This window comes from Triturus cristatus, chromosome 4_1 (assembly GCF_964204655.1).
Source record: "Triturus cristatus chromosome 4_1, aTriCri1.1, whole genome shotgun sequence".
In the NCBI taxonomy this organism is placed as follows: domain Eukaryota; kingdom Metazoa; phylum Chordata; class Amphibia; order Caudata; family Salamandridae; genus Triturus; species Triturus cristatus.
Genome location: NC_140585.1, coordinates 1,193,911,449 through 1,193,933,166, shown reverse-complemented (window position 1 = coordinate 1,193,933,166; position 21,718 = coordinate 1,193,911,449). Strand labels below are relative to the sequence as shown.

The window sequence follows — 21,718 nt, the reverse complement described above, 5'->3', positions numbered from 1 at the left end:
CAAAACGTTTCTTGGCTCCTCGGGTTCCAAAATAAAGCTCCCACGAAACTGGCCTTCGGAAATGACGAACCTTCTACAATAGGAATGCTGGATCTGTTTATCTTTAAAGTACACAGTTATGGGCACCTCGGGTAGCACCCCTGCTTGTACTGCATACCTAAGTACACCTGTTCGTACTTTCATATGGGATGCCAAGCCTTGTGCCTGCTCACCTGAGGAGACAAGCCCATCTGACCACTCTGAGCCTCATTTTCTTGTCTCAGAAGCCTGGGGAGAGGGCGCCATCTTTTAAATCGTGCGAGGCTTTGATTGAACATGCTGAGTTTATTTCGAATTCAAAGGGAGACATTACATTGCTTTCTTCATATTCAGTGGCTTCCTGTCGTTCGCCCCATTGAAAATAGCTTTTTACCATCCTTTTTATTGGATGACTTTCGCCGCTTACATTTAGGGAACTACTTTTCGGGTCTCGCATGAGACAGCGCATGCACTGTCACTTGTGAGACATTTTGTTAGCTTACAGTGGACTTAATGCCCACCCATTGCTTACCATTGGTTTGCCTCATGATCTCTTATTTGCACACCACATTTATGAGTGAGTGTGGCCTTCATTACCACTTGGTGTGTTTATCTTCCTTTGGAACATGTACTCTTCACTTGTGTTCTTACACTGCTTTCTTTCCGGGCACTACTTTTTTCGTTTTTGTTTGAGCAGTTGACTAGTATAAATGTCTTTTCCAGCAGCCTCCTTCATGTGCTCTTTCTCCTCTGCCGCACTCATGTTGTTATTGCCCTACTTGTGTGCTTCTCCCATGCCCTTGCTTGTGCTAAAACTCCTCCAGCAGTACTTTTTTGCTGATGTGGTTCTTCCCATCCCCATTTCCACATTGCGCACACACATCCATTTGTTTCCCGACCCACTCGTTTCCTCCATCTTTCTCCCCCCAGCAGGCTCTGTGTTGCTTCTCCCCACCCGTGCCCTCACTGCTGATTTCCCCACCTGCACCTCCTGTGTTGCTTGACCTCCTACCCCCCACCCAACATCTTGCTTGCCCCCCACCCTCGGTTTTGCTCCCCCTCCCATCTGTGTTGCTTCCACCACCCAGCCACCTTTCTTTTTTCTTTCGATACAACTCAGATCAGCAAGCAAAATGAGAAAATAGCCCTTGTGTCATTTCGTCATAGACGCGTGCGAACACCTAGAAAATGACGACTAGTCGTATCGTAGGCTTATTTATTTATTTATTTTTCAAGCCATGCTGCACTGCATCCCCGAAAAAAGTCAATAGGTCCCAAAGGCAAGCCCTATTGGCTTTGCCAATGCGTGTAAGTATGGTATGCTTTAAAGTGGAGGGGAACTAGTCAGTGCCTAGAGCTGCTTGAAACACTTCAACACTTCGACATAAGAGAAAGAATGGTCGATGAGAAGTATCAATCTTTATTCTAAATCAAAAATGGGAAAGTAGACACAAGGAGCAAAACAACGAACCATCAAGAGACGCAGAAATGATTTAATTTAGAGGAAATTGGACCACTTAATGCTTTCAGTGATATAACAGAACACTTTGTCCGTTCCTGTCTTTTTTCCATTGTTTACCGATTAAAGAAAAGTACTGTTGTTTTGTGATGTTTTAAGATTGATATTTTTTAATTCTTTTTATAAACCGAAATTAAAAAATGAAGTTTTAATTGAAATACTACCGTGGCTTCCTGTAGTAGCCTTGTGTGTGTGCAGGTACAACTGAGAAGACATCCGATTTGAAACAAACTTCTTTAAAAACGCCTTTTCTGGCTGTTCAGTTCACATTCCAATATGGCAAGGACATCTGTGGTTTTGAAGCTCATGCACAAGTGTCATTAATGCCGAGTGCACAGTCATTTTCGTGTATTTTGTTTAGCTAAAACTAATAAAAATGGGGCCTTTCTGCCCAAGTAACTCACTGTTAATTCGAAATCAAAACTGAGATGAGCAGAAAAGCAGCATAGAAAGGTGGCAATGTCACCCTGTGTCCAAACCCCCACAGCAGCAGCTAGTTTAATCTGGTTTACATGGTACACAGGGGTCTTCTAAAACACTGCTGACTCTTTGGCTTGGTGTGTTTGTGTCTCACCTCCCGCCTCTTTCTGTCCTCGGTAGACGCCTGCTGCTCAGCGGACGTGGCTCGAGAGCTGTCCAGCCTCCCCGTGTCCAGCGTCAACGACATACATTGGAACCGCTGCCGGAGCCTCAGCGCCACGTAAGTAGCCAGACCGGGGGCGGGGGTCAGTGGGCTCGCGACCTCTTGCGTCAGGTGGGAGTCTGGAAATGATGCGAATGCAGTAACTAGCGGGACATGAGAACTAGCGCACTGCAGACTGCGCATGCGCACTTCACCAAGTAGCAAAGAAGCACGTGGCGGAAGGGAGAACGTAAGAAAAGAACGAAGCAGAGCTAAAGTATCAATGCAAAAATGTTAGCTGCACATCTGCGACAGCTTTGGCCCTTGTCGTGGTGTCAAAGCCGTCAGGGGGCGTGGTACAGAGTTAGGTTTAGGTGGGTCTCTGTTGGCATATGGAAAGCGTTATTCACAATGTGTGGGCTTAAATTGGCATGGTGTATCTCTGGGACGGCTAAAGGGTGTCTCGTGTGTCAGTCTTCTGCATGTCTTCGTGGGCAGGGTGTATGCACATTAAGACACTTTAGATCGGCTTTAGCATGATGTGCGCAATCTTCAATGTGCGTTGGGTCTACGTTAGCACAGTGTGGGTAGTGTCAGGTTTTCTCTGAGTCTGCACCGGTATGATGTGTGTGCACACTGACGGATTTCTGTTGGTCGATGTTGGTAAGCTGCATGCCTGGCGTTTGTTGGTATGGCGCATTTGATTTCAGGTTACTTTAACTCTGTGTTGCCATGGCCTGGGCAATGTCAGGTTTGTGTGGGTCTACGCCAGTATGTTATTGGCAGTATCAGGTTGTTGTGGGCCTATGTTGACATGGGTACTAGGTTTCTGGTGGTCTAAGTTAGCATGATGAATTCAGTGCGAGGCTTCTGAGGATTTCCAAAGGAATGATGTATGCAGTCTAAGGTTTCCGTGTGTCTACGTTGACATGGCGTGTTCAGTGTTAAATTAAGGGCATTTAGTATAGCGCAATGACTCACACCCAAAGGAGTATCTTGGCGCTTAACAGGGTCAAGACAGAACAGCCAGTCAGAACAACCAGGTTTTCAGATGTTTCTTTAAACTTACGAAGTCAGCACAGGAGCGAATGTATAAGGGAAGCCTGTTTCAGTGTAAGGGACAAGGTATGAAATGGATCGACCACTGTATCTGGACGTACAGATACGACAGGGACACAATAGCAGTTCGTCTTTTGATCTCAGGTTCCTACTAGAGCAGTAGTAAGTAAGTTACTCTTTAGACGGAACCCTCACCGGCCAGAGAATTATGAGTCAGACAAAGAAGTTTGATTGTGGTTTTTTTCCTGTCTCGGAGCCAAGGGAGAGAAATAAGCAAGGGGGGCGATGGCGAGCCTGGAGGAAGTTTGCTAAGCAGGCAGGCAGCTGTATTCTGAACGGCCCGCAGTTTAGAGAGAAGGGACTCATTGGCTTCTAACACTAAGTCATTCCCATAGACAAGACGACTGATTATTAAAGCTTGAGTAAGAGGTCTACTGGATCTTAACGGGAACCACAGAAATACTTTCCTAAATAAGCACATGGTACCAAAACAGGTGTCAGAAACAGACATGACCTGATCCTTCATGGACAGGTTCTCGTCAAGGACACCCACATTGTTAGCCGTCCTCCTGGGAGGAGGCGCTGATACTAACTCAGAGGGCCACCAATCATCCGACCAATATGTTAGAGCTTTTCCAAACAACAAGATCTCAGTCTTGTCTCCATTTTAGCTGTTGACATTAATGGGTCATCCATGTGCAATTTTTCTCATGCAGAGAGGTTTTTGCCCAAAAGAGATGATTAATTGGGTAACATTTGCCTATTAGAGTATTTCAAAACAACAGGACTCAACTATCTGGGCAAGGGGTGCCACATAGATGTTAAAAAGAGTGGGCCTCAAGGAAGATCTTTGGGAGACCTCCTTACCCAGAAGTAGGATAATTGAATGAAAGGCATCAAATGAGACCATTTGGGTCCTGTGGTTCGGAAAGTCTTTAAGCTAGTCTAGGGCTCTCCCCTGGATATTTATCTTAAAGTTGTTGCCTAAAGATGGAATGCGAGATGGTATCAAACCCCGTTGACCGGTCCAGAAGGACCAACATAGCCGGTGTAGGAAGGTTGAGTATTATGTGGTTATTCTGGTTATGCTTCACCATGCAAAACTCTCACAATACCCAAAAGATGGTCCTTCGATGCACAATAAAAAATCCTTAGCTCAGTCCTGGTAGAGTGGCAAAGAGCAGTCAGGCTTTATTAGAGGAACACGTGTTAAGCATTTCAAAGTACAAATATGGACAATAAGTAATTGACATGGCTTGAAAGAAATTCAACAATTTACAAAAAAATAAGGCAGATTTTTATATAAATTTAGACACCAAAACAAAGTCAATCGGATACGAATAACAAGAGCTATGGATTTTAGAAGCAAAATTAAATCAGTGGAAAACTTTATCATTGCAGTCAATGGGAAAAAGTACTAGTACTTGCAGGTCGAGTTGCGTGGAACCCAAGGAGGGTAAAGGTGATGCATGTCTCAGAACCAAGCCACAACAGTCAGTTCGATTTTATCTGGCTTGAGGAGCCCAGGTGCAGTGTTGTCCTGGCTGGCCTTGGAGCTGAAGTGGGAGCCGTTGTGGGGAGCTTGTTTTACTGCTTACATAGTGCTGGAGGGGAATCGGGTGCAAAGAGTCGACAACGAATCCGCTACTGATGTCAGATGAAGGTTTTGCGGGGTTCCCTCGAGGTGCAGCGTCGAGTAAAGGGTGTGATTGCCAAACTGGCATTTAACAAACCTTGGCAGTGGTGGTAAGATCAACAGACTTCCAGAGGAGAATGCTAGCTGCCAGAAACTTACTGGAGGTCAGGACTACGTTTCCCACAATGAGCTAGACTGTCTACTTTTGGGCGATCCCTCGGGAGGCCCGATGGCCAGCGACTCTTTGGTTCAGGTACGTTGTTTTTACCTGTGGAGTGCAAGGGACTAATGCTACTAGTCCAAGGTAGTCTGGAGTTGCCTTTGGCTCTCAAAGGGGTCCCTCTGTCTGGGGGAACCAAGCTTTGGTCCAGGATGAATCGCAGTCATGCAGTTCCAGGAAGGTTGCCACAGGTGCATAGTATCACACCTTTGGTTTGTGCAAATCCTGTTGTTGCAGACCCAGGTCTCTTCTTGTGTCCTTTGTTGGAAGTCAGATAAGAACTGAGGATCTTGTCAGGGGTAGCCCTTCAATCCTAGATTTATGGGTGTTAGGGGTGTGGTTGCAAGTGCCTAATGGACTACTAGACCCTGCTGCTAATCCGCCCCTCAGGTGGCCACATCTGGAGTTGTGGGTCACCTTTTCTTCCCGAAATCCTCTATTCTGCTATTTTTAAAAATGGCAGAATCATTTCTTAGCTGTACAGACCAGGTAGCCCTCCCTAGAGGTGCCTGGGTGCAAATGTGTCTGGGGAAGGCTGTTTCCTCCTTTGGGAGGCAGCCTGGTTGCATATCACAGGTGTCGAAGGCGTTGAAGCTCACCGCCTTGATGTTCCACTTCACTAGCCATCCTGTCAGGGAGGGAGGTTTGACCTCCTTCCCGTCCAGGCTATTGTTTCCGACTCTTGTCAGGGGGACAGATTCCTGCCTTGGGGGCGGCAGCAGCAGCTGTGGGCTGGCAGCTAGAGCACAGGAAAGGCTTGGGCAACCAGGTGGGCAACCTCTAAGGTAGCCACCTGGGTAAAATAAACATCATCTTCGACACAAGATTCATGTTAGGAATGATGAGACACACTGTTACCATATATGACATATTCCGGCTGGACCATATTCGAGCTGGCGACCTCGAGTTTGCCCAGGTGCCAGCCCGTGTTATTCTATGGACTGATTATCACTTATAGTAGCCTTAAATGGTAAAGACCACTATAGGGATATATAAGCTTGCACTGATATGTCCTTGCCTTTAATATAATACACCCTACCTCCTGGGCTCAGGAGGCCTCCCTCAGGGGTGACTGACATATATTAAAAATAGTGCATTGACTTTGCCACACATGGTGGGGGGAAAGTCGAGTTCTAGCAGTTTGCACTGCTCCTGCAGTCTGCAATGGCAGGCCTGCTGTCATCAGTTTACTGGGGTCACACAAACAATGCTGTGACTCACACCCTTGCCATGGGAACCACTGGGACTTCTGAGAACATTATAGACCTTGGCAACTGGCGTTGCCAATTCACATGCATCAGGTTTAGGGAAAGAGCACTGGCACTGGGGCCTGGGAAGCAGGATCAAGTGCACTTTCAGAGTCATAACCATCACTATTAGAGCAAAAAGTGGGAGGGTGACCATACAAAAGGGTCCTTTCCTACCGATGGCATTCCAGCATCTAGAGATAGACTGGTAGAGACGACTACTGTCACCATTGCTGTTTCAGTGCTATGAAAAGCTCTAAAGGCAGGCTGTGAGGGGTTCAGAAGATGGTGGTCCTCCAAGTAGGATGAAAGTTGTTTATTCACATAGGATTCAAGAACCTTGCCCAAGATAGGAAGGAGTGAAAAAGGCCGATAATTTTCAGGCTCTTTTGAGTCAGCGTCAGGATTCTTTAGAATGGGTGTGACTTGCGCAGATTTCCACTCCAGTGGCACACAGCTGAGGTTAACGATACATTAAATAAGGACGTGATGGTAGGGGTGAGTAAAGTAGACAGAGCAGTCATTTTATAAGGAGGAAAGAGATCAGCAGGTGGACCTGATTTAACTTTGATCAATAGTTCTGACACCTGCACGTGAGCGATAGGCTCAAAACTTTTAAGCACTGCTAAAGAATCCCTGGGTGGAGGATTTTTTAATGCACAGATCAGTAAAGGGTAAGGAGGTGGTAAAAAAATTCTGATGTATTTTCGCCTCAAAATGATTCACCCGGGTATCACATAGAATTTGAGAAGCTGGAGCAAATAAGGTGCAGGCAAGAGGCTTGGCAAATTAATTTAGTACCATCAACAGTTCTTTAGCAGAATTTTCACTTTGTTCAATCCTGCTGATGGTGTATAATCTCAGTTTATGCACTCCCTGATGTTACTATGGTGAACCCCTAAGGCTAATTTATATCTCTTTTTATCAGCGGTGGATTTCGAGGCACAACATCCTCGTTCTAATCTTCTACAGCTCGTCTTTTCATGCCTCAATTCAACTGAGTACCATGTGGCATTATGTCTGATGGTCTTAGGAGAGCTCGGTTTAAAAGGGACATCTATATCTAGCAGAGAAATAGTCTTGAAACATGGTTAAAGCAGAATTTATATCTGGAGTGTTTTCTAGATTTGGAGCACAAAAGACTGGTTCAAAAGACTCTGGAATGAACTGCTTCCGGGGTCTCCTCATACAACAGCCAGTCTTTTTGGCTTTAGGTGAATACCCTTAACCAGAACCTGAAAACTGATTGGTCCATATGAAGAGTTCTGGGGAGTCAATGTGGAGGTGCTGGACGTTAGCAAAGACGAGGCCCGATGTATGGCCAGCCATGGGGTATGACCAACAACTTTCTGATGTAAAGCTAACATTTCGAGATTAGTCAATAGGAGGGACATTTCAGTGTCAGAGACAATTTCTGTGTGATAATTAAAGGCTCTCACCAAGAGGAACTTGTCCATGGCAAGTACATGAGGTGCTAAATGTTTTGCTAGTTTGTGGCTGAAGTCCTTCTTAGAGCCAGAAGGGCAGCCCACTAGAGCACCCTTCCAGAGAACACCGTGACTAGTTTCTAACTTGAAAACACATCGCTCCATCCAATCATAAAGAACAGAATCGATAATCACCTTCAAGGAGTCCAGGAAAGCTATAGCAGTGGCGTAACAAAACGCGAGGGGGCTCCCCTGCAAGATATGCTGGGGGGCCCCTCACACCCCCTCAGTATGGGTAAGCCTGGGGTCCCCCCACACACTGCGGGGGCCTTCGTTATGCCCCCTGAGTTATAGCGACTCCACCTCCCATCTTGGTTTCTCTATCAAGTCTAACCAACTTATATTTGTCTGGAAACGCAACAGGAATACAAGTAAGAGCCAATCGGTGCAGCCATGTTTCAGTGATAAAACAAATGTCAGGTTGTAAAGACGTGAACAAATACCACATCTCTGTTGCATGCTTATGGATGGACCATGCGTTACAGTAAAGTCCTTTTAGTGTAAGAGAAGGGAGTTCGACATCTAATTCTTTTAGGAAATCTTGAGTCCTGGGAAGAGAGGTCTTTACTTCATATGACCGCACAGATTCTAGGTTAGGGCCTTCCCTATCACTAGATGCCCAGGTCCCAAAGTTGGTAATGCAAGAGAATCCACATTCATGACATGAAACTGGGGAGCACATTGAAGATAGTCTGCCAGATCCTTAAGGTTTTAAGCTCATTATTGGTATAGCAGATCATAGGGACATACCTCAATGGTAAAAGGTGCAGGGCACCTGCCGGCTGGCGACTTTCGGGTGCAGACAGTCTTGCCTTGGCACACCTTTAGCTCGTGTCCATGCCAGGCTGACGTTATATAGGGAGCAGACACTGAACAGAGAACCACTGGACTTCTGACCGACCTAAAATGGAAGCCGCTGCAGTAATATAGAATAAAGTAAAGCCTTTAGCTCCCTCTCCGCAAACGGTGACAACCAGGGCAGACCAGGAGCTAAAGGAAAGGTAAATGCAACAAAGTCTGTGAGCACGTAGTAATCCTATGTCCTATAAAAAAAGTTCTCCCATCTACCTAGCCTTACTCAAGATGAGTGTACGGTATCTGTTGGTCTAAGTTGCCAAGGTGTATGCAGCTTCACGTTTCTGTTGGTCTACCCTTTCATGGTGTACATAATGTCAAGTTTCTGGGAGTCTAAGCTGGCGTGGTGTGTGATGTGCAGTGTACATTTTCTCAAGGTTTAAGTTGCCAAGGTGTGTGCAGTGTCAGCTTTTAGTGGGTCTAAGTAGGCAAAGTGTATAGAGTGTCAGGTTTCTTCAGGTCAAAGTTGGCATGGCGCAGGTGGTGTCAGATTTCTGTAAGACTATTGTAGCTTAGTGTGTGCAATTCAGGTTTCTTGGGTATATGCTATGGGACTACAATGGCTTGGTGTATGCATTGTTAGAGGCTTCAAGGTGGCTACCAATTCTTTATCTCCCAATTATATACTCATTTGAATTACTGAAGCTGTGTACTATTTACACAACAAAATCTTCTCTCCACCACACAGGTGCGAAGGTTTCCTAAGGCGTGTCGAATGCTTCTATCGTTGCTCACCTCAGGTGGCCCGCTGGCCACACCCTCAACGCCCGACAGCCATCATGGGTGTACCACTGTGCCTGCACTTCTGTGATGAATGGTGAGTACCATCCAAAGAGGGAGCTTCAAGGGGGGTTTCTAAGATCGCCCAGGACCTAAGGTCAAAGTCTTTAACCTCTGGTGCCTGATACTAAACCACAGACAGCTCCAGCCATTGTTGGGTCAACTGAACATGAAGCTAACCTCATTACAATACAAAATATATAGAGAGTCCGGCACGCCATTGTGCCAAATAAATATGCAGCTCACATTTTTTACCAACTGCATATGCAGCTCATAGCATCACTGTGCCACAGATGTAAACACTTTCATACTGCAGTCCTATATACCTGGCTCCTTCCCAAGCAATCTACAGCAGGTTGCCTGCCTCATCTTTTTTACTGACATTCCTGCATCTTTTGGGTGGCAGCTGTGGAGGAAGGACTGACTTCAAGATGCATGGTGCAAATGTAAACCTTCCTTAGTGTTGCATATGGAAGCTCTCCTTGGGAATCATGGGATAATTTGTGGTCTCAGTCCAATGGCTAAAGGTTCCGATAACAATCCTCTGTCTGATATAACATGGATATGTACTACATTATTGTTTGATAACACTCTACAAAAAGTAAAAAGGCTCTATGGAGGAGATGCAACAATTACTCTGAAATTTAAGATACTTAATGTCATAAAGGTGCACTTTCAATCTCCTATCCTAGACACAATACAGATGGCTCATGGAAGCTGTGAGGTGAAAGTCTTTACCCATCAGTTACTTGTCCTCCATTCCACCTCATAAATCAGGCCTCGTTCGTGTGCACCTAAAGTACTAACACTGAGCAAAATATGGCAACGGAGCACACAGAATGATAATATTGCAATGAAGTTCAGTAGACAAACGTAGTTAGGCTTATTACAAAGCTATATTTTGGTGCACAGAGAAACCAAAAGAAGAGTATGTTGTTTCTACAGCTAACACGTTTCGTCCTACCACACTTTTTCAAGGTCTATGTCGCACATGTCTGAATGCACATCTAAAAGTTTCAAAAATAAATTTGCATCCAAAAGTACAGTGCCTTGGAAAAATATGGGTAGTGGATACCATCAGACAAATGGTCCTTAATATTCAGGTAAAAACAAATGTGTCAAAAAAAAGCCCACACACCGCTTGTGTGTAAGTGAAGGAATTCATCATGGACCACGAATGGAAAGAGCAGCATCGTGCACACTCAGATGATATAGGCCTATTATACCCGTTATCCTCCTGGTACTTACTACTTGCCTTGAAGCAGCAGATGCAGGGACACTTGTTGCATTTTTTTAGGCTATTGCATTGGCCTGAACAACATGGTAAAATGAACTCCTTCACTTTGTTCAGGTAGATGGGCTGGCGACTGGAACAGAGAGGGAAAACCAGTTGTGAAACTGTGTTTTTCCATTGCTGTGTAGATCCCAGGTAGTCACACCTCTAGGATCGGCTGCCAAACTCTTCAGTGCTAAGGAATGGTTCAGAAATAGTGGGCAGAATTGACCACTGTGGGATTGCTAGATGCCACACATAGCTGGAAGTCGTCATAAGGCTATAGGGATCCTGATAGCCCATTGGCTAGTGACCGCATCATTCCTCAAGGCACTTTCTGGGCATAAATATGGCACCCTGAACCTCAGATCCTAGACTTGAGACTACTTGAGTGACCAGGTAACTGTCCTAATACTCCTCTTTGGCACCCCTGACCATCTCCTTGCCGAAATTGGTCATCCACTCCAGGCCAGAGTAGTTAAACACAACTCTTTAAAACTTTTCAAAAGTTTCCAAACTTTACAGTTACGTGTTTGTTTGCACTTTGGACTAAGGCTGAGATTTGTGTGTTACTTGAAAACCTATATCTCCGGAAACCTCCAGAGGATTTTGATAATCTTGGTGTTTCAAAATTTATAAAAATATACTCTATTTTTTATAAATTAGTGTAAGATTTTGCATGACTTTCTTGTTCTGTTGTTTGGTCTAAATGCTTTACACTAGTTCCTTTGTTTAAGCCTTGTTGTTCTAAGACACAGCTACACAGGTTTGAGCAACAGTTTTACAAATGAGCCTGACTGGACCAGAGACAGTTTTGTGAGTGTATTACACAGTGAGGTCTCACAACTAGAACATATAAAACGCCTCAATCCACACAGGAAACAAGAGAAGGAACATCGCTTTGTGCCGACATACCCTCCAATCAGACTGAAGCCTTTCTATAGTAAGAGAACAGGAAAAGGAAATGACATCAAACATCGCACCACAGGAATAAGAAAACCAGAAAGGAATCAAGAAAGAAACAGCCAAAATGGAAAAGGGAAAAACGGGAACAAAAACCTGAACCGAAATAGCAGCTTTAAAAGACAGTTGCAAATCCTCAGGCAGATGATTTGTATTTTGGAGCTAGAAGAGTAAGAAGCAACAGCACGAAGCCCAGGTGCACGAGTAAAGGTAGCCGCAGGTGGGTAAAACTCACAGACCGCAGCTGAGTGCTTTATGAGGTGTTTCCTGGGACCCAGTAACAGAGGAACCGCGCATGGTACTGCGATTCTTGGGACACCCAGGTGGCTGAGACACCCCATTTGCAACAGAATACACCCCCTAGGGCCCCAGGCGTAGCAGGAAAGGCCAGAACAACTGACAAATCAACCTAGAGGCATGGACTGAAAAAGCAGGACCCGAAGACACTGACTAGCAGGATAGTCCTTCCGGTGAATAAAGAAATATAAGCAGCATCTGAAAATATAGGAAACACAGATCTCATTAACTTTGTACTCTAGTTTTTCATCTACTAATACAGGAGAGGGGAGGAGAACGCAGATGAACAGTATAAGGCACAAAAGGCTTCATATGAGTGATGTGAAAAGGAGGGTGAATCTTCCAAGAGTTAGGAAGAAGAAGCCAAAAGGCAACAGGAATGATTTGTTTGGTTATTACAAAGGGACCAAAAAAAGAAATCAAGGGCAAACACGGACTGGTAATTTTTTAGTGGGCATGTCTCTGGAATACAGCCAAACTTTCTCTCCCACCTTAAGGTTTAGGATGGTCTTCTTAATCTATCAGTTCTAGCCTTCATAGCAGTTTTAGAATCTTGCAAATTCCAGGCAATCGCTTTTCTTTCAGAGTCAAGGCTCTATAAGCAGTAGCGGCTGGCATGGATCGGGGGTGGCGAGGCGGGCGGGAAAGAGGAGGGGGAGATAAAAAAATGTTTTAACTTCTCGCGCCGCTCCGCGTCATCCCTCATCATCGTCCCTCCCCTCCAGCCGGAAGAGGAAGCAGCCAGGCTCCCCTGACCAATCACAACGCTGCAATGCAGCGTTGTGTTATTGGTCTGAGCGCTGTGGTTCGATGCTCAGATGGGGAATGGGGGCCTGGGCATGTTCTCCATGCAGGCTGTAATGCAGCCTGCATGGGGAACATGCAAAGTGCGCATGACTGTTTGGCCGGCCCAAAAGGGCCGGTCAAACAGTCATGCGCACTTTACAGAGTGCCACCACTCCTTTCCCTGCTCTGAGAGCAGAGCAGCCCCGCCTGTCAAAGATGCAGGAACAAATAAAATTATAATAATGTCCAGTTATTATCATTTTATTTTTCCTACATTTCTACTGCTAAAAGCAGTGGGGCGACACTCCTCCGCCTCAGCCACTGTTGATAGGAAATCAGCAGCAGCAGTTTCAGGAGGAGTGGACAATAGAGAAGATGGAAAGGAAAGAGGACGGGAACCCAGAATGGAGAGGTTTTGTAGCAGTCTAAACAGAGTTGTTATGCGAAAACTCTGCTACGGTTCAAAATGTTGACCAGTTGTTTTGAGTGGCATTGCAGAAACACCTCAGATACTGTTGAAGACTCTGGTTGACCCTCCCAGTCAGTCCATTAGATTGTAGATGGTAACCTAAGAACAGAACTTGATGGGTACCACAGATAGAGCAAATTGAGTGCCAAAACCTAGAAATGTATTGCAAGCTTTGTCTGAAATTAGTGTTGAGGATCCCATGCAGGTGGAATATATTCGAAAATTCCCCTGCCATCATGCTGGCAGACAGAAGCCTTTTAAACAAAGAAAAGTGAGTCATTTTTTAAAAGAGGCCTACATTGATCATGATCACTTTGTATTCTGCCGATGGGGGTAAGTCCACAATAGAGTCAGTGGAAATCATGTGAAACAGGCAAAGGCTGGGGAAAGCCAAAAGGCTCATTGTTGACTGCCTTGGATTGGTCACAAATTTGACAGGACTTAACATTAAGCTATACATCATTGTCAACAGTAGGCCACTAGGAGGAATGTAGGACTAGTTCCAAGGCTGACTTAACCCTGTGATGACCTGCTACTGCAATGTTGAGACCCAATCCCAGAACATCAGTTTGAAGGACCTTAGCAGGGATCAACAAGACCTGATGAAAAAAAAATTAGATTTTGGTGCTAGGGCAAAGGTACTTGACTCTGCAGAGCATCATTGTCTTCCAGAGAGATCTCAGCATGAGCATCTCTCACATACTGTAAAATGGACCTTACCAGACAGACAACTTTGTCAGGAAGCAAAAGGATAGGAGTCTCAGAATCCTTAACCAAATTGTTCCTTCTAGACGAGACATCAGCAAGAACGTTCTCTTTGTCAGGGAGGAGAGTAACATAGATTTCATACTGAGAAAGCAAATAGGCTCAGTGAGCTTGTCTGCTGTTTCTGAATTGCATGTTCTGCATAAACTAGAGGTTTTGATGGTCTGACCAAATCTCAAAAGGTTCAACTGTTCCCATTAAAAGATGCTGCCCCTCTATAAACATACATGAGGGCCAAGAGCTCATGCTCCAGAACTGAAAACTGTTGCTCACATGAATTCAGGACATGGGAGAAATAAAAAAAACACTGGCTGCCTTCCTCCTGAAGCTGAAGTAGCACCACTGTAAATCAAAATTTAAAGCATCAGTAACCACAATAAAGATTCTAGATGTATCTGTGGGACTGAAAATAGAAGCTTAGATAAAAGCCTTCTTGAGACTGACAAAGACCCCCTGGGCTTTAAGAGCCCAAGAAAAATGTTTAGTTAGTTCTCCTTTCTTAAAGTGGCAGGTACGTGGCTACTTATGTCAGCAAAGCTTTTTATGAACTCTCTATAAAAGTTAGCCAGTCCTAAGAAACTCTAGGTCTCTTTGATGGACTTGAGCGTCTGCGAGTCCAAGATGGCAGAGATCTTAAGCGGGTCCATGAAGTATCGCCTCTCAGAGAGGTGATGCTCCAAATACGCTACTTTTGTCCTCCTAAACTTGCACTTCTGTGCTGTACAAGATAGATGATTTTCCCAAGGACGTAGAAGGACGTAATAAACATGGATTTGATGTTCAGGAAGGAAAGCAGAGAAGATCAGGATGAAGTATTGATACAACACAAGAAACTGATTCAGGACATCAGAGAATATGCTATTAATGAATCGCTTGAAAACTGCTTGAGCATTAGTAAACTCAAAGGGCATGAATCAATAGCTATGTCCAAAAGGCAGACTTCCACTTTTCACCCTTCTTTATCTAAGGCAGATGGTAAGCTACATAGAGGGCTAACTTTATGAAATGTTTATCACTCTGAACAGACTCAAGGATGTCCATGAGGAATTGAAGCAGGTAACAGTCCTCAATGGTGACCTTATTCAATCCGTGGTACTGAATGCAAGTTATTAGGTCTTAAGACTTCTCTGGGACAAAGAACAGACGAGTTCCAGGAGGGGATGTCGACGGGTCAATTAGGCCATTCCAAAGGTTTTCGACCAAATGTTATGTTATGTTAACCAGCATTTATAGCGGGCACGGCTACTCGGAAGATCCCGGTGCGAAAGCCTAGGCAGGGGAGATCAGAAATGAAAGATGCGACATAAGTGCTAAAAAAGCCATGTTTTTAACTGATTTTTGAACACCCTAAGATCGTGGATGTTCCTGAGCTCAACAGGCAGGCTGTTGCAATATTTTCTCAGAACGTGCTTCTCATGATGGAAAAAGAGAATAGACTCTGCCATAGGGAATTATGGCTCCTGGTACTGTAGCAATGGCACAATTCATATCTCTATGTGGAGGCAGTGACACAGAAGTAGGCTTCTGAAACACATCAAGAAATCTTGATAAGCCATAGGAATGGACAAGGTATGGGCTAGGGTGGAATGAGATTGTTTTTCAGAAAGTGCTTGTACCAGTGGAGCCTAATAGCTCTCATCTCAAAAACTGGGAGAAAAGAGAGACGATGTTGTACAGCCAGTTTATTTGAAGCCCAATGGAATAGTTTGGTGACGGGATTATATCAAAGGCAACCATCTCTTTATGATTGACCAAAGACACTAAAAGGAGAACAGTGATGGAGGTCACCAGATCCAACATCAACGGAGATCCATTCGTTGTTAGTACATTATCCGGAGAGGACTTCTTCCTGACTGGACTTACGGATCTCTGGGCGCAGCATAAGTCCCAAGTCCATGTACATTCAGGCGGCTCCAAAATCTAAAAAGCCTGAAACAGAGATGGACTGGCCGAGATTGGCTTGAAGAATGTAATCCAACACGAACAAGGGTGAGCTGGACCCACTGGAGGAGTTATAACTTTAAGGAGAGTAGATTTCTTGTCCCTTTTCCTTTACAAATAACAGAATCTGCCATTCTCCCTGTGGCCTGAAAGTTGAACAGTAGTCACGCAGAAGGTGATTTGGGCTTGCACATCAGACATTACATGCTTCACTTATGTCTTTGATCTCTTTTGGTGTAAGAGCAATGGTCTTCTAGTAGACCCAAGCTGCACTGGTTCGTCAGACGTCAGATGAAGGATTAGTAGGCTAAATTTGCCTATGATCTGGGGGAAGAGGAGTAGAAGTGAAACTCTCTTTTTTCCATTCTCCTTTCTTTAAGTATGCGGTCAATCAGAGCTTGATCAAGGAGTTCAGCAAATGAAGAAGCCTTGGGAACTCTTGCCAACGCATCCTTTAACTCCTCTTCAACCCTCTCCAGAATAAGGCCATCTGAGTGCGTTCCATCCAGGTTTTTTCAGCAGCAAACTCATGACACAATATGACAGTACCTCAGAATTTCTCCTGGGATAGCCCACATAATGTGTTCACTGCAGAAGCTTCAAGGTTGGTCTCTCGAACATCATCTTGAAGTTTGCCAAAAAATTGCGACAATTGTTTAAACAAGGGTCTTCTGTGACAACTAAAGGAATTGTCAAAACCAGAACTGCAACGGGCAAGTAACAAAACAGACACCCCACTTTGACTGTGTCAGAGGAAAATTGTCCAAGACAAAAGGCAAATTAAACCACCAGGCCATCCAAAACTCCTTATCTCAATGGATCTCTAGAATACTTAGAAGTTGAAGCACTGATGGCAGGAAGGTCATAAAACCTGGAACAGAATGCTTGGTTACGTACTCCATTTTCAGTCCTTAACTTGTCCAATTCCAGAGTTTGTAGCTAAAAGACACCAGCCAGGTCTATGCCAGGATTCATGCCGGAAACAGTCAAATTTGTTAGGCGTCCTAACCTGTTCAAGTCTGCACGCTTACCTGTATTCCCGCCCGGGTCTTCTGCTGTTTGTTGTACAGATGACTGTTTCCGGAAGCCCCCATGTCACCACACATATGTGGTAGGCAAGTGCCCTCGAGAAGCTGCCACCTTCTCAGATGGAAAAAGCCAACTTCACCAGCCATGATAGAAAAGGGAAAGAAACAGGATCACAAACCTGTATCGGCCAAATTGTTAAGCAGATTTAGGAGGTAGCTCAGGCAGGTTTTTGCCATTTTGGAGCTGGAGCCCAGGAGCACAAAGGAAAGTAGCCTCAGGTGAGTGAAGCTCACTGTCCACCCATGCAGGCTTCAAGTGGTGTTTCTGGAGACCCAGGAACCGTGAAACCACGCAAGGTACCACGATTCTCGGACGTCTAGGCGATTGAGATACCACAGTTCCAACAAAGGCAGATTTTCCTATATGGCTCTAGAATGTTAGCTACTAAATCTGAGTAAAGAATTCGGAATTGTTGGTTAATTATAATACACACACTGAAGCACCCATTCTTTGCTGTAATTCACAGATCCATAAAAGACAAACTCAGCTAATGGTAACAGTAGAGTGGAGATGCTGATATATGGTATTCAGCCACTTGATTACGTTCTGGACATCTGCACATTACCTCTCCAAATTACCATCAATTTAACACCACCACAAATATATGTCTTTTCTGAAGGGACCTTAGCCTGATTAGACAGTGTTTTGTCACAAAACAATGGAAAAAGATTAGGTAGACTATGTGCCCACAAACTGTCGATGGTTCTGCCCTTGTTCTAGTAATACTCATTCTTAAACCAAGTTATTTGTAAGTTCATGGCAAAGCTAATTTTCGTAATGTGTCTTTAATCAGTTGACCTTACTAATTCTTCAATCAGTGTGGCCTCGGGAGGCTGTTACTGCGGATTGTTTCTACAGCTAGGATTATCAGGATTTCCTTAGTTGAATTAAAAGCTAAATCCTTAATTAGATTCAGCACCATCTTGGTATCCTTTAGGTATGATGGCATTCGTTCTACAACCGGATATAAAAAAGAATGCAAAATTGTGAGAGGTTCCAAATTGAGCCTATACTTAAGACAGCTAGGCGTCCAAGTGGTGATTGCGGTACAAAAGGGGGTGGTGATGGACGGAGCGTCAGAACCAATCAAACACTCACACCCAGTCAACAGATCTGGGTTTGATCCATCACCGTTCTTGTGGTGATTGCCTATTATTTTGTATGTTTGTTAGTGTGTAGAAATATTGCATAACCAGATTACCCGATCTCAAAAAGCCAACATCAACTGGAGAAACATGTTACAATTCCCTAAAGATGTGGCTATTAAGGCAATTTTCGCCTCAGCCAGCTTAAAATGTACTACATAGAATTTAATACACCATTGCAATGTTGTTCAAAATATGTAGAGTACGGAAGGACACATGTTTAAGAAACTTTGGACAAAAGGGAACCTTTCTTTATACACTATGGGACTGTCCTAAATTCCAAACATTCGAGGAGGGGGTGGTACAAAAATTGGAGGATGCCACATGAGTGACTACTGAAGCACATGCTCAATTAGTACTATTGTCAATATGGAGTGAAACCAAGGTGACATCCTATAAAAGATTGCAGATTAACCTAGGGTGTTTGCTGGCAAAAAGGAAAATTGACCAAAACTGGGGTAGTATGAAATGCTGCAGAATCCGAGACTGGACATTGGGCATGGACATATGCAGAACAAGGGAGAAGGTACTGGATGAAGTAAGAGGATGCCCCCAAAAATTCAAAAAAATGTGGGGTGGATGGCCAACAGTGGATTAGAGATGTAGAAATTAGGAAATGATGCAATGGAAGCGGAAGGAGGTGTGACACTGCCATGGTAAAGAGGTGAAAACAGACACGAAGGAGGCCTCATCTGGATGCAGAGACGGTAACGGAAAGTTTAATCATAGATAATATGTCTGTATCATCTCAGATGGGTGGGAAGAGGAAGTGCGTGGGTGATGTGGAAAATATTGCTTTTTTTGTTGCTTTTTTATATGTTTAAAAAAAAGATCAGCTTTGTATTTAATGATTCAACACACTGTTTCTGCTTCCTGTACCAAAGAGTTAATCTGTAACCCTATATGCTACAGGCTACTATCCCTGGCACTAAAAGTAAAACATACAGGAAATCTACCTTCTGTGATTTAAAAACGATTCCATCTTGCAAGAAAGCATTAGATTTATATACATCCACCAGTTCAGATGACAATAAACAATGCTTCATCCAAAATGCTACCAAGCCTCCACCAGCCAGAAGGCCTCCTGTGAGGTATTTGTTGTTGTTGGGGAGGAGAATGCATGAATGGCAACAAAACAAATGATGGGGTGATTCGATTTGAACTCTGAATCTAGTCTTGGGATGAACAAGACCCATAGCTGTACATGTATATCAGGCTGTGAATGAAAAAGGCATCCTGAGGAAGGTAGTCAAAGGCTGTAGAAGGCCACCGAAACACATTGTAGATGTGCTGTGTACCGGTGACAATGATGCAGTTCTTTTGTCCTAGATAATGAGGATGTCAAACCATGGCCCAGAATATGCTTTTGGGGCAAATGATTTTAATGAATAGTTATGATTGTTGAAATAACAAAAAGCATGAGTAGAGATGGAATGTTAAGATTTATAAACGTTCAAATTATTTTTGTGATATTATGAACTGATAAATATGCACTATTTGAGGCCTGCTATAATATGAATTGGACATATTTTTATGAAAAGTAAATAAATAAAGAACAATAAAATAGTCATGGTGGATAAAGTGATGGACTGACCCTAACAATTACTAGTAAATGGTTGTAACTTTAGCTATTTGAATAAAAGCAGGAGTTAAAAGGAAAAATCAGTATCATATCATGAAAATAAAAAGTGGGAGAAAGGTGTACATTTATTTACTGTAACGTGTGACTCACCTAGCTTACTTTAGATATCTTTGACGTAAAGAACTATCTAAAGAGGACTGCAGAGGTGCTCGAGGTCATGAGGAATGGTTACACACTATACATCGTTGCGACCTCTGCCCAGGGGCACAGCATGTGAATCTGTAGCAGGCATCTATCATTTATTTCCAGGACTTGTTAACCATTCGGTTCAACACAATTTTTCTGTAGCCAGAAACCGCAAAAGAAACCGGGCGTGATGAAAGGATGCAGTATTTTGAAGTCAGGTTTCAGGACGGCTATAAAAAAACAAAACAAACGCCGGTGTCACAATTGTAACAAAAGTAAAAAAATATTTTTTAAAAGCGTGTGGACGCATTTTCTTCTTCTATTTATTGACTAGTGAAGCAATCACGGTATCCGTGTTTTAGCTTAAGGTGTTTAAAGCTAAAGCGCGGGTGCCGCCATTGCTACAAAAGTAAACAAATGGAAAAGAAATGGCTGCCACACTTTTTTTCTTCTATTTATTTACCTTTGTTAAATTACAGAATGCCACACTTTAGCTTCAAACATCATAAGCTAACGCCCAGGTGCAATGATTGCGTCAAAAGTAATTAAATAGAAAACAAGCGTTTGCAATGCAACAGACTCGCCTTTAGGATCTTAAAAGTATTTAGCCATGCAGCACATTATCCTGGGTGTTATATTAACTCTTCTCATTTAGCCTTACACAACTGCTATAACCGGATGAAAAGAGCATTTGTTCTCAGTGGGGCACCATGGAAAGGGGTTAAGGTAACTGTTAGTCCCAAACAAAAAAGTTTTACAAAAAACAATATGCATTGACAAATCTAATGCATTGACAAAGTCAAAAGGCTAGCAGCATAAGTCGGACCAGCTAGCTTTGCAAATGCTTGTGTTGCTTTGTCTTTGACGTGGAGCAGCAAAGGAATGTGGAGGTAAAGAACAGTGTGGTATGAAACTGAAACTGATCATGAGCAATAGCTAGACTGAAACAGAAGCGTGTTCTGTACTCGAGAAAGACACAAGCCGAACTTGAAATATGATCTGCGAACAAATATGATCTGCGAAACTTGTTATGGTTTGAGATCTGGCTAACCTTTGCTTGAATGTCAAGGTTGAACAAGCACTGGCAACGACATTAAGTCTGGCTTTAACACCTCCAGAGTTTTCCGTTTGTATAGATTTAAGTCATCTATATGCATGAGCGGCTTGAACTCCAAGCCATACGACAAATTGTGCAGTTTAAATAATGTTCAAACCTGCAAACACTCTTACATTTTGCACGGTGGGTTCATGGAACCCATTCTACAAACTTCAGAATTAAAACTTGCACTGGTAGCTCTGTACAGTACAGCACCCCAAGCATTCTGAAATCCAAGCAGCTTGTTATGAGTGACGCGGTAATTGCGAGCTTATACCGCTAAATATCGCACGTGGAGGTCTTTGCTGAGTGTGTTATTAAGTCACAGAATAAGTACTAACTCAAATATGCGCGTAAATCTTCTGCCGTCAATTCTGTGTTGGGTGACACCACAGAGGAATAATGTGCGATGAACACAGCATGCATGATGTTCCAAGTTACACCAATGCATCAGTGTGGTAACAACATCTTAGCCTCCATCCTTCCCCCTATGGACTGTAAGGGGGCCCTCTACAATCATCTGGCCTCGCGCTGTTTTCAAACACCTTGCTCTTGCAAGGAAGTCAACGTGTTCTGTAGGCAGGGAGACATCACCGCATATGAAAAAACATTTCAGATGTTGTTGATTCACAAAATTGGGGTTCCAGAAGTAAAAATGATTGGTGATATGGAGAGATCCCAGG

The 21,718-nt window shown here is 43.8% G+C and overlaps 1 protein-coding gene across 1 annotated transcript in view; it reads left to right on the top strand.

Annotated features, from left to right (window-relative positions):
* The window catches only part of RTBDN (retbindin), a 133,961-nt gene that overhangs the window by 82,106 nt on the left and 30,137 nt on the right, over positions 1 to 21,718 (top strand). The window contains exons 3-4 of the mRNA XM_085654476.1: positions 2,138 to 2,237; positions 9,352 to 9,480. Coding sequence (XP_085510602.1) covers positions 2,138 to 2,237; positions 9,352 to 9,480 — 229 coding nt within the window. The remainder of the gene's footprint in view (positions 1 to 2,137; positions 2,238 to 9,351; positions 9,481 to 21,718) is intronic.